Source organism: Thamnophis sirtalis, unplaced genomic scaffold, assembly GCF_051295495.1.
Source record: "Thamnophis sirtalis isolate CommonGarterSnake01/CBP01778 unplaced genomic scaffold, rThaSir2_p1.2 scaffold_15, whole genome shotgun sequence".
NCBI classification, from domain to species: Eukaryota; Metazoa; Chordata; class Lepidosauria; order Squamata; family Natricidae; genus Thamnophis; species Thamnophis sirtalis.
This window is the reverse complement of record NW_028261395.1, coordinates 34,778,559-34,791,395: the sequence shown is the minus strand read 5'-3', so window position 1 is coordinate 34,791,395 and position 12,837 is coordinate 34,778,559. Positions and strand designations below refer to the sequence as shown.

The following is a 12,837-nucleotide window of genomic DNA, read 5'->3' as shown; positions in this document are numbered from 1 at the left end:
TCATCACAAATAGTGCACTTGTGGATACACACATGCATATACATACACACATACAGATGTGTATATATGTGTGTCCATTTATGTAAAGTGCATTTGTGAATATATATATACATATGTGTGTACATTGTATGTGTAAAGTGCATGTAAAGTGTATGTAAAGTGTATGGTTGTATGTATGTATGTATACATGTGTATGTGTGTGTATGTATATACAGAACATACATACACACACATACGCACACAGTACTTACATATGTACATATATACACAGTTGAGAGCGAGATAAAGATATAGAAATAAATATAGACATAGGCAGATAGGGGTGTGTGTGTGTGTGTGTGCATGTGTACATTGTATGTGTATGTAAAGTGCACACACATGTACAATATATACACACACACACTCAGTCAAAAGAATTAGTTGATTTATGCTGTCCTTGCCCCAAAGGCTTACTATCTCTAAGTTAATTCCTCCGTATTTTATACTTCCTGCGACTGCTTTATTAGAAGCTCAAGACTTTATTAAAAAAGATCTTTGCACGTCCCTTTTCTTTCTGTAAAAACATTGAAAGAAATTTTCTTCTCCCTTTCACCCCCTCCTGCCTCTCAGCAGGAGTATTATTATAGCAGAAGAGTGGGGCAGATTTTTTTAAATTTTCCCAACCCTGTCCTGTGAGGGAAGAATTCAGTATTCTTGTTCGAGTGACTGCAGTAGGGGGAAACCACTTAATTTTTTTGTGCTTTAAGTTGTTCCAGCCACTTTTGTGAGCACAAGGTTTTGAGTACCGCTAGTCCTTGACTTATGACCGTAATTGAGCCATCAATGTCACTAGTAAGTTGCCATGATCATAAAGCAGATCATGATGTGATTGTGCCTGATTTTGTGACCCCTTTTGTTACAGAAGAGAATATTTGCAGCTTAAGGTTGAACTGCATGATCCTTGGTGTTCTCTGAACTTAGTTATTTTCTTGTATATATTTTGTTACCCAACTAGGTAACACCATCAGTGCATTATGATGTTACCTAGTTGAGTAATGAAACACCTTCAAGAAAACAACCAGACTTGCGGGGAGCACCAAGGACCCCACATACAGCATTTCATAGATTAAAAACAGTGCCATGAATTGGGCCTAGAAACCAATTTTCAATCAGTGCAGTGACCAGTGTTATGCTCCTAAATCTACCCTATTAATATTGCATGTGAACTGCTATATTTTGGAACATTTGCTGAAATGTTTTCAAGAGGAGAGATCCAAGTGAAACACATTGGAATAAAATCTAAAGTGATGGCTAACCTTTTTGTTGTTGGGTGCCAAAAATGTGAGCGTGCGCACACAATAGCACGTGTGTGTGCCAGCACCCATAATGCAAAGTGCGGCCCACATGTGCATGTGTGCACAACCCCCCATGCGCCGCACTGCTCGCCTCCAAGCTGAGCTTGGTATTTCCTCCGGGAGGCCGAGAGAGGCTGTTTTTCCCCTCCCCAGGCTCCAAGAAAGCCTCCAGAGCCTGGGGAGGGCAAAAATGGCCTCCCCCAGCCCTCTGGAAGACTGAAAATCAGTTGACCGGCACGTGCATGCTTGCTGGAGCTGATGGCTCACGTGCTGGCAGATATGGCTGCCCGTGCCACCTGTGGCATAAGTGCCATAGGTTTGCCATCATGGGAATAGATTAAAGAAGCGATAGCTTACCTTGTAATGTTTTCCTCTCTCTAGTTTCCAACTTCCACCCATCCTCAACTACCGCTAATCTCTTTCTTCTCCCATCGGTATGAATAGTTATATGAGGTTGCTAAATAACCGAATAAAACATTTTGTATTAGGCTTTAGAAAATAAATGAAGACTAGAAGTTATGAAGGCTAGTGAGATGTTGAGTAAGACATGAAATGGAATTGGCTCTGCTTGAATTGTGGCTTTCAACAGAAAATGTCAACCCTGAAGCTCATCGGGCCGAAGTTCCATCTTGGAACTTTAGTGTTGCCACACTGGAGCGAGGGATAGGGAGGGGGGATTACAGATAACTGGGGTTGTGTAGTCAAGATAAAATACTTTCCCTTGGGAACCAAGGACGTTCTCACAAAGCTGTTCTTTGAGGAATCTACCTGCTTTGGAGTTCTCGCTTGTAATGGATCTGTTACTTGGAACCGTGATATAAACTACAGCATTGGTATGCTCTTGCCAAGACAGATGTTGTATTTCATTAAACTATAAAAACAACCATTCATACTTCTTCCCCCCAAGGTAAAAAAATGAATGCCTGTTTTCTCAGTAAACAAAAGAAAACAAAACCGCTTGAGATCACAAATGTGTTCACACTAAATTAATCACTATTGTATGCATAAATGAAGACATTTGTTGGATAAACACGACCTCAGGAGAAAATTTATAGTTTATGCTGAAAGACGTATTTTATTTATTAAATTTGTTTGCCACCCATCTCGCTGCAAGGTGAAAAACTTGTTGAAGCTACAGGATGGGGGGGGAAGGTTATAGCTTAGTAATGATGAGGGACGCGATGGCTCAATGGCTAAGACGCTGAGCTTATCGATCAGAACGTTCAGCAGTTCAGCGGTTTGAATCCCTAGCACCATGTTAACGGAGTGAGCTCCTGTTACTTGTCCCAGCTTTGTTTTCAACGTAGCAGTTTGAAAACACATAAAAAATGGAAGTAGAAAAATAGGGACCACTTTGGTGGGAAGGTAATAGTGTTCCCTGTGCTTTCGACATTGAGTCATGCTGGCCACATGACGACGGAGTCATCTTTGGACAGCGCTGGCTCTTCGGCTTTGAAACAGAGATGAGCACCGCCCCCGCCCCCACCCCCCAGAGCCAGAAATGACTAGCACATATGTACAAGGGGAACTTTTACCTTTACCTTTTAAATAATGGTGATGTGTATGTTGGGGAATCTTCAGTCAAATATTTTCAAATAAATGGTGGCTAAAACAGGGGTGTCAAACTGGCATCCCACGGGCCAGATGGGTCACATGCAGGCCTTGGCCACCTCAGCTCCACGAATGAGGAAAGTGTCATGAAATGTCATGTGACGGCAACTTGACATGGCAAGTTTGACATCTGTGGGCTAAAACATTAGACAAAAGCACAGAAAACCCCATTTTAAGTCCACTCTTCACTAGACAACTTGCTGAGTAATTTTGAACCACTAAGTGTTTCTCGGTCTAATTTGTTTTATAGAATTGTCATGGGGCAAAAATTGAATGCACTTTTTATTCATCTAAACAATAAAGTTGAAATAGAGCCTTTCTCATTCAGTTCATTGTTATGGACTTCTCTGTTCTATGCCCAGACCTTTTAATTCCAGGTAAGACAAGTCCCACTTTTAAAGAGATGTGAGTTAAATTTTACAAGGTCCTGAATTAGATGCAACCTGTAAATCTTGGTTGAGGAATGGTTATATGACTCTGCTGGTAAATACAATACTTAGTGTTCTGGCCCCCCTCCGTCTGGTAATGAACGCAGACACAGGCTTAGCTGTTTGCCACTCTTTATTCACAGCAATTATAATCCTGTTGGCTGAAAGCCCAGACACGACTCACTGCCAAGACGTTGGCAGCAACCCAGACTCCAACAGACACGGGAACACAAGAAAGACCAGACAAAGAGTTCTCCAGATTACTACCAATGGTTGTGTCCTGCAAAACGACTTCTCCCTAAGTCTCTTCTTGGGAGGGGCCAAGCCACAACCATCTGGGCTTGATCATCTCTTATGAGTCTGTCTCCGTAACTGCTGCCTCCGTTTCTCCGCCCTTCGTTGCCTGGCGTCAGGGACAAACTCCCTTTGATATTCCCCACTGCTCCATGCCTCAGGCGCCTCCTGGTGGCCAACCAGCCTCTCTGGTCCCTGCTCTGAGTCTGAATCCTGCCCAGGGTCCTCCACATCTTCCATAGCAGACTCATAGGGGTCCTTGCTATCGGAGTCCATCAGCAGCTCCAACGGCTCCTGCTGGGCCACAACACTTGGAAAGGTGTTTTATTGTTAATGCCTTTAGTGTATTTCATTCTGATCCTGGTCAGATGGGTGGACCATAATTCTCAATATGCAGAAAAAATCATGACATAGGTGAAGTTTTAAATACAAAAACAGTGTGCGCTTGGAATCATAATTCTCCCTCTCAGTGTTACAACTGTCCCTCTCAACCTAATGCATATCCTAACTCTTCTGCAAAGATATAAGAATAGTTGTTCCAAAGAGAAGACTGGAATGGAATGGAATGGAATGGAATAGAATAGAATTAGGATAGGATAGGATAGGATAGGATAGGATAGGATAGGATAGGATAGGATAGATGCAGTGTATAATGGAATGGAATGGAATGGAATGGAATGGAATGGAATGGAATAGAATAGAATAGAATAGATGCAGTGTGGAATGGAATGGAAATAGAATGGAATGGAATAAGAAGAGAAGAGACTTCTTTATTGGCCAAGTGTGACACACAAGGAATTTGTTTTTGGTGCATATACTCTCAGTGTACATAAAGAAAAATAAAATAGAATACATTCATCAAGAATCATAAAATACAACATTTAGTAATAGTCATAGGTTACTAATAAGCAATCAAATTATACTAGGAAACAAGTAAAACAATATAAATTTAAAAGATACGAGCAACATGGTTATAGTCATAAGTGGGAAGAGATAGGTATTAGGAAAAAGAAGAATTCGAGTGATGGCATTTGGGGGGAAAAACCTGTCCCTGTGTCTAGTTGTTCCCTATAGCATCATTTTGAGGGTAGAGGTTGAAACAATTTATATCCAGGAAGTGAGAGGTCTGGAGTTATTTTCACAGCCCACTTTTTGACTTGTGCAGTATACAGGTCCTCAATGGAAGGCAGGTTAGTAATAATTGTTTTTCTGCAGTTCTGATTATCCTCTGAAGTCTGTGTCTCTCTTGTTGGGTTGGAAGAGAAGAATAATAGTAATACAGTCTTAGTAGATAATTTGACAGTGTTGAGAGAATTATTTGTTTAGCAGAGTGATGGCATTCGGGGGGGAAACTGTCTGTGTGTCTAGTTGTTGCAGTGTGCAGTGCCCTATAGTGTTTCTAGCCTGATTAGTTACAACTAGTGTTTGCTATTTGGTTGACAAGATTTACATTGAAGGACTTGCTGTTTCTCACTGTTGCTGTCTCTTTGATGAGATCAGGCACGATGGACATGCTTCATGTCCGATGAATTAAACAGTGTCATCTAAAGGACCCCCCAGGACATATTCCTTCCCTCTTACAGCATCTGTCTTTTGGAATAATACCCTCCCCTCAAATTTGGATAGCTCCCATGCTAATGAAGTTTTGGGGTTTATGTTTGCCTTTGGGCCCTTTATGATTTTTAAAAAATTTGTTACTGTTTATTTTTTTTCTTACTTGTAAGTTGCCAGAGTCATTTGACATCAGAGTCATTTGTATATGTAAGTAAATTAATAACTTATGATGGACTGCAATATCTCTGTATTCCTGTGCTGCATAAAAATGATAAATAGTTATCTCACAGAACATTCACAGTACATGAACATTATTATGTTACCATTTACTGGAAGCCCTAAACACTATAACACCAATACGTTGCTTATATTTTGGAAAAATGTACTTACTTCCAGTCATGTTTGTTTGGGGCTCCCCCAGCCCCTAAGATGAAATTGAACCAAGTCACTTTTCATGCAATGGGCAGCTACAGATGATTAATAGATAAATAAATAAGGTCGAAGCAAAGCTTAAACAGCAATAGACATGCTCACCTTGGTGACCTAATTCCAGCTACAGTTCACTGGACACTTGATAAGTGGTAAAGAAATTGAGATTCTTCAGGGAGCACATTCACAAGGGTTTTAAACAATAGTAAAGGTAAAGGTTCCCCTCGCACATATGTGCTACGTTCCCAACTCTAGAGGGCGGTGCTCATCTCCATTTCAAAGCCGAAGAGCAAGCGCTATCCGAAGACATCTCCGTGGTGATGTGGCCGGCATGACTCAATGCCGAAGGTGCACTGAACACTGTTACCTTCCCACCAAAGGTGGTTCCAATTTTTCTATTTGCATTTTTATGTGCTTTCGAACTTCTAGGTTGGCAGAAGCTAGGATAAGTAAGGGGAGCTCACTCTGTTATGCAGAGATAGGGATTCAAACTGCTGACCTTTCTGATTGACAAGCTCAGCGCCTTAGCCTCTGAGCCACCATGTCCGCTAAAAGATAAAACCATTCAATTCCTTGTGTTGGTTTGCAGGAATAGGGCTAGAACATAGGTCATGTCAAGATAATGTTACCTTATCTATATTTACATTTGTAACCATAGAGAGATATTAGATTTTTATCCCACTTTAATACTTCAAAGCAGTGAGCATATATAATACTCCATCCTCCTCCTATTTCCTACACAACAACTCTGTAAGGTGGGTTGGTCTGAGGAAAAGTGTCTGATTCAAGATCACCAAACCAGCTTTTATACTTAAAGTGGTATTAGAACTCAAAGTGTCCTGGTTTCTAGCCTGGTGTCCTAACCACTAGACCGGATTGATTGCATGATATAGATAAGAGAGTGAGACTAGAATTGTACACAATAGCTATTGGCAATAGCTAGCAATGTTTCCCTTTGGAAATACAAGTAGGGTGATTTTTTTTTGTTCCTTGTATTCTTTACAAAGGTTGTAGAAGTAAATTAACCAGTAGAAAAACGGCTGCCTGTTTTTTCTCTCCAGCATTCGTAATCTGTTCATGATATTGAATAGTAAATAATAAATAGCAGGGGAATAAGATTTAAAAATTCAGAAATGAAATATAGGGGGATTAGGTATGGAACTGTTTAGCAAGTATGGTAAACAATATATGAATTGGAAACTCAGCAGTGCCTATTCTTTTATTTTGTGTCCCCAGGGTACAACTGTGCGTATTATAACTGCAATTGATCAAGACAAAGGGCGGCCAAGAGGTATCGGTTATACAATTGTGTCAGGTGAGTCATAAAAATCAGTCTGGACTAAAAGGTATTAACCTGGTAACAAGATTTTAGGCTATAAGGCAGGGGTACCCAACACCTGACACATTTAAGACTTAGGGACATGCTGGCTGGTGAATTCTGAGAGTTGAAATCTACAAGTCCTAAAGTTGCCAAGTTTGGACAGCTTTCCTATAAATAAAGCCACCATATTTGTACAAATTGATAAATAATCAATTCTTGTTTTATTTAAGCTTTTGCAATCCTTCTGCAATGTTCTCCCAATAGCTGCTAATTCTTCCTCCATTGCCATCTGGATATGGAACATGTGAATAAACAAACAGAAACAAGAATTTCTAAGCAGATATTTACACAGTGAAATTTTTAAAAATCCAAATTGCTTCTTGTAACAAAGATTATGATTTGAAAATAAATGATTTCTTACATATTATTTACTAATAAAACAGTAGATTTTGACTGGTTTTCCCATATGCTCTTAACAATGTAAATAAATTCTACTGATTATATTGTAAATGGTCTAAATTAATTTTAAATTTTTTGAAAAGGTAAAGGTTCCTCTTGCACATATGTGTTAGTCGTTCCTGACTCTAGGGGGCAGTGCTCAACTCTGTTTCAATGCCAGCACTGTCCGAAGATGTCTGTGTGGTCATGTGGCCAGCATAACTAAACTAGTGGCATAATTAAATGCCAAAGGAGCATGGAATGCTATTATCTTCCCACCAAAGGTGGTTCCTATTTTTCTACTTGCATTTTTACATGCTTTCGAACTGCTAAGTTGGTAGAAGCTGGGACAAATAATGGGAGTTGTAATGTAAGTAATGTAAATTTTTGAAACCGGGACACTGATATTGCTAACTAGAAAGCAACTCCTAATAGTTTATAGTATATTGGTTGCTGCTTCTATCTCTTCCAGACTATATGTTACTTGTGTCCTTCAACCCACTTATTACTTTTCAACTCTAAATCTATCCAGAAAAGGCCAAAAATGACCAAAAAGAAACTAAGCCTAAAACACCCCAGTTTTTGAGGGTACAAAGCATCCAGAAATTTTTCCTGTCTTAGTATAAACAACTTTCAATTGGTTCAGATCATTGCTGGGATTTTTCTTTTGAACTCCAGTTGCAGAATTGCTGTCCGTGGTCCTGAACCTTAATGGAAAACTAGCTGATACCAGCAACATCTACTTTTTCCTTAAGTCTGTCCTTGTAACTTGCCTTTTATCACATACCCTTTATTGTTTAGATACTGCATTGTCTAAAATGCATTGATCGATATTTGGAACAAGATATTTGTAAATAAAGAGAACCATTATTTTATCTTTATCTACTCAAAAGGGGCATCAGAAAGAAATATATACTAAAATCTGGATTAAATGGATTATTTGGGGAGGAGGTGTCCTGTTCTTTCAAAAAAAACCAACAACACTAAAACTTTAATCTACCAAACCCCGCAGGGAGGATCAAATTTTATATGTTGCATCTGAAGTCACTCAAGTCAGTGGTCTGGCTTTGCAGACCAGCGGTGGTGGCGATGGGGGAGAAGAGGGGATAGTTTTGTGTACACACCTGCCACTTGCATAAATGGAGCTTTGCACACTCATCCACTTCTTGTGCAGCCCGGTTCCCAATGGACCCTGACCCAACAGTAGGCAATGACCTGGGGGTTGGAGACCTTTGCCTTAAGTAAAAGTCCATTGAATTGAAATGTTGCTAGCATAGAAGAGCATAGCATAGAATAGAATAGCATAGCATAGAAGAGCATAGCACATAGCATAGAAGAGCATAGAAGAGCATAGCATAGTGTAGCATATTTTGTCTACTAAATGGAGAATTTTCCCTCTTCCATGAGGTTGTACTGTAAGTTGCATTACACTCCAATTACATAATTTCTAATGACCTCAAATAGAGGACAAAAGAAAACATAAACAAAGTGATAAACAAAACCAACCATTCTGGCATCAGTGAATCAAGAAAATCAATCTCAAAAGCTGTAATGGACTGTGGGAATATCCTTGAGAGGAACTAAGAGAAACAAGCCACAGCCTAGGCAATGTTCAGGCAAGAGATGCCACAGTGCACAGTAGGGATGTGAGCATGGAAAGCCTCTCAGAAGGGACCTTCCTAGTTTTCTGAAAAGTAAAGGAAAGTGAAGGTGGTGGTAGAAGAAGTGATTTCACTTCACTTTGCAAGATTGATGTCAACCCTCCAAGGTAGTCTGTGCAAAAAAACCCAGTACCATAAATACTAACAGTAGGTTTTTGAAAGGTTGAGGACAGTACAAGAAACAGTCTACACTAAAAGTAGTCATTGCAGCTTAATACAACATTCTCCCCCCAAAAAGCCATAGTAACCCTAGCTTGGGACCAAAAGCCAGGTTTTACACACTTTTTGGAAGCTTAAGAGAGTAGGTATCCTCCATATCTCTGGGAGAAGCTGTTTCAAATGGCAGCAGCAATGACAGCAAAAGCACACTTTTTAGGCCTCATAAAAAAGGTACACCCATTGGAACTAGAACACACCCATTCTCCGTAACAAGAGCAAAAACAATGAGAAAACCCCATGGTGGACTTTAAAGGTAACCACCAGCAAACACCTTGAATTACACGCCAAAAAAATCTGGTAACCTGTGTAATTTGCGTGGTAATGGTGACACATGGGCACATTAAGAGATGGCCATTATTCCGTATGTTGCTGTCTTTGGGATAACTTGTAGCTTACAGATGGCCCCCTAGGGCAGAAGTAACTCAATACAATTCTTGATGAATGTATCTTATCTTTTTATGTACACTGAGAGCTTATGCACCAAAGACAAATTCCTTGTGTGTCCAATCACATTTGGCCAACAAAGAATTCTATTCTATTTCTATTCTACAGTGCTCTTGTTGCAAAGTATATTCTGTACATAATACACTATATACTACATGGATCCCAGTCAATGCTAACTCATTAATTTTTAAGTAAAAGTACATTTATTAAGAAACTAGCTGATAACCTGGCGTTGTCCAAGTATTTATTTATCCTAATCCTGTATTAGACAGGAAAAGCCCTGATTTCGGTGACAAATTAGTTATAAATGTTTTCCCTGTGCCCCCAGAAGCCATATATTTGTCCTCAAAAATAGTCAAAGCATGGTTGAAAATGTCCGGACCAAATGTAATTTCTAGTGTTGGATTTTGCCCCTTACCAGAGGGAGCCACCTGTGGAGTACTATGAAGCAGTTACCATGGCAATTCCACTGCGCTGTACAGTAGAAGCCATTTTACAGCACTACGGTAGAAGCTATTTTAAGCACAACAGGCTGTTTCTTAACAGAACACACACCCCGAGGGTGTTAGGGGTGTCTTCCTCCTCCCCCCCCCCAGTTTTTTTTCCAGAGAATACATCTGTGTCCTAAGTTTGGTTGAAATTGCTCGAGGCGTTCCAGAGTTATGCTGGAACCTACACACACACACACATACAAACGCACAGCCATATATATATATATATATATATATATATATATATATATATATATATAGATATAGATATAGATATAGATATAGATATAGATATAGATATAGATATAGATATAGATATAGATATAGATATAGATATAGATATAGATATAGATATAGATATAGATATAGATATAGATATAGATATAGATATAGATATAGATATAGATATAGATAGATAGATAGATAGATAGATAGATAGATAGATAGATATAGATATAGATATAGATATAGATATAGATATACATATAGATATAGATATACATATACATATACATATACATATACATATATATATACACACACACATACATACATATACACATACACTACACATACACATACATACACACACACACACACACAGACACACACACAGACACACACACACACACACACACACACACACACACACACACACACACACACACACACACACACACACACACACACACATATATATATATATATATATATATATATATATATATATATATATATATATATATATATATATATATATCCTATATATGACAATAGAAAAGACTTCCATCTGAACTACATTTTGAAGAGAGTGAATAAAGAAGGAGGAAGGGAGGGGCCAAATGAAAAAGAAATATAAGGACAACATATCATTTGCCCTAGTGTTTAAAAGAATAAAATAGGCACAAATCAGTGTGTCATGTTCCAGGAAAGACCACAACTGGTCTTGCTGGCTCCAGTTTCCATCTGCACTTCCAGGCAGGAGCTGTAAGTTCAGAAGAAACTCCCAGTTGTGGCCTTTCTTACTCCAGAGACTGTTCTTCAGGGGGAAATAGCCCTGTTCTCTCCCTGTCGTCTTTGTCTTGGGAATGATATTATCTTGTTTTGCTATTATTATACCTATAATTCTTCCCTTCTGCCTTTTCCATTGCTGCCAGCCCTTAGCAAACCTCTGTTGCTTTTCTGTTCATCTTGTTCCTCAAAGCTTCCTTGTATTGTGGATTCTCCCATCATCCCTGTCAACAAGGAAGTCTTGATACACCACAGGATTTATGAGCAGCTTCAGCCATTACAGCTATGTACTCTAGAATTGTCTCAGTCATTATTAGACAGATTGGAAATAAACTTTTCCTTCCTTCCATAATACCCCTGTTATCTTAAATCCAAATTATGATAGAAGAAACTGCAGTGATTGAATTGAGCCCTGAGTATTACCTGAAAAACAGAAAAAGTGTGCTTTGTACAACGCTGTAGTATTTTCTTTACAACACGAACTTGAATGCTTTCTTTAAACAGTGTCAAAATTGTGTCCTAAAAAAATCTGTTTTACTAAGGCTAAAAAAGTAGGGTGAACATATTTGTGTCCATTTGATAAAATAGCTAAGGTCATATCATTCTCTTGACATTCAACATTTCATTGCAAAATAGATGGAAAATCAAGTGATATTTTTCCCCAAAATACAGAGCTAAAACATGTTTTTCAACCTAGTGTTGAAATTAATTGAATTTTGCAGTGTCATTCATTGCAGTGAATGCCCATCCTTTTTTTATTCAGATCTCATGAGTTTTGTTTGCTGTATGTATAATAATATATTTATCTGATTTAATTATTTATGATGAAGAGATGTTGTTGATGTGTTCTGAATACAGTAGATGTTGCATGAAAAGTGTGAACCAGAGTATGGATGATTTGGTACTTGGTGTTAATCAATCATTAATTCAGCTCTTTGCTTCAAAATCATCTTGATTTCTTGGCATTCTCAAAACTCAGTTCTTGTTATATATAAACCACCAGTATGAGTTCTTCCTCATTAAAAATACATTTTAAATCGAAGTTAAAATCTCTATGAAACAAAATCAGATTTTCCAGAATTAAATCTTACATTTGATGTTAAGATTTGATGAACTTCAGTATTAAAAGCCTAAAAAACCCCAATTAAAACATGGTTTATTGAAATACAAAAGAAACCCCTAAGACCTATAAACTTTTTCTGTAGAAGCAGCTGCTATCTCTGAAATACTGTAATAACTTTGTTTATCAAGATTCTCTTTGATCTTTCTAATAGTCCAGATTTTATTATGCCACCTGTTATGTATCTGTCCTATTGTAGAAAATTGCCTGAATATAATCCTTAAGACTTGCATACATGCAGAGTAAGAAGTGATCACACATTTTTATAAACACAAGCATATTTGCTTGCATACATCAATCTCTTAATCACTGCCTCAGGATCTATCACATTCTATCTTTCACCAGAAAAAAAATGCAAATTACATCAAAGCAACAAGTGATTAAGGCTGATTAGCATTTTATTTTTATTTTCTTTCTGTGTGTATATGCCTGTGTAATGATACTACAGCAACAGTTTTTAGTGGTACAGCATCCTTGTAAGT

At 38.3% G+C, this 12,837-nt stretch overlaps 1 protein-coding gene across 1 annotated transcript in view; it reads left to right on the top strand.

The window, feature by feature from the left end:
- LOC106545335 (cadherin-23) overlaps positions 1 to 12,837 on the top strand; it is a 453,671-nt gene that overhangs the window by 189,033 nt on the left and 251,801 nt on the right. Inside the window, exon 8 of the mRNA XM_087702429.1 lies at positions 6,887 to 6,965. Within this exon, the coding sequence (XP_087558555.1) occupies positions 6,887 to 6,965 (79 nt within the window). The remainder of the gene's footprint in view (positions 1 to 6,886; positions 6,966 to 12,837) is intronic.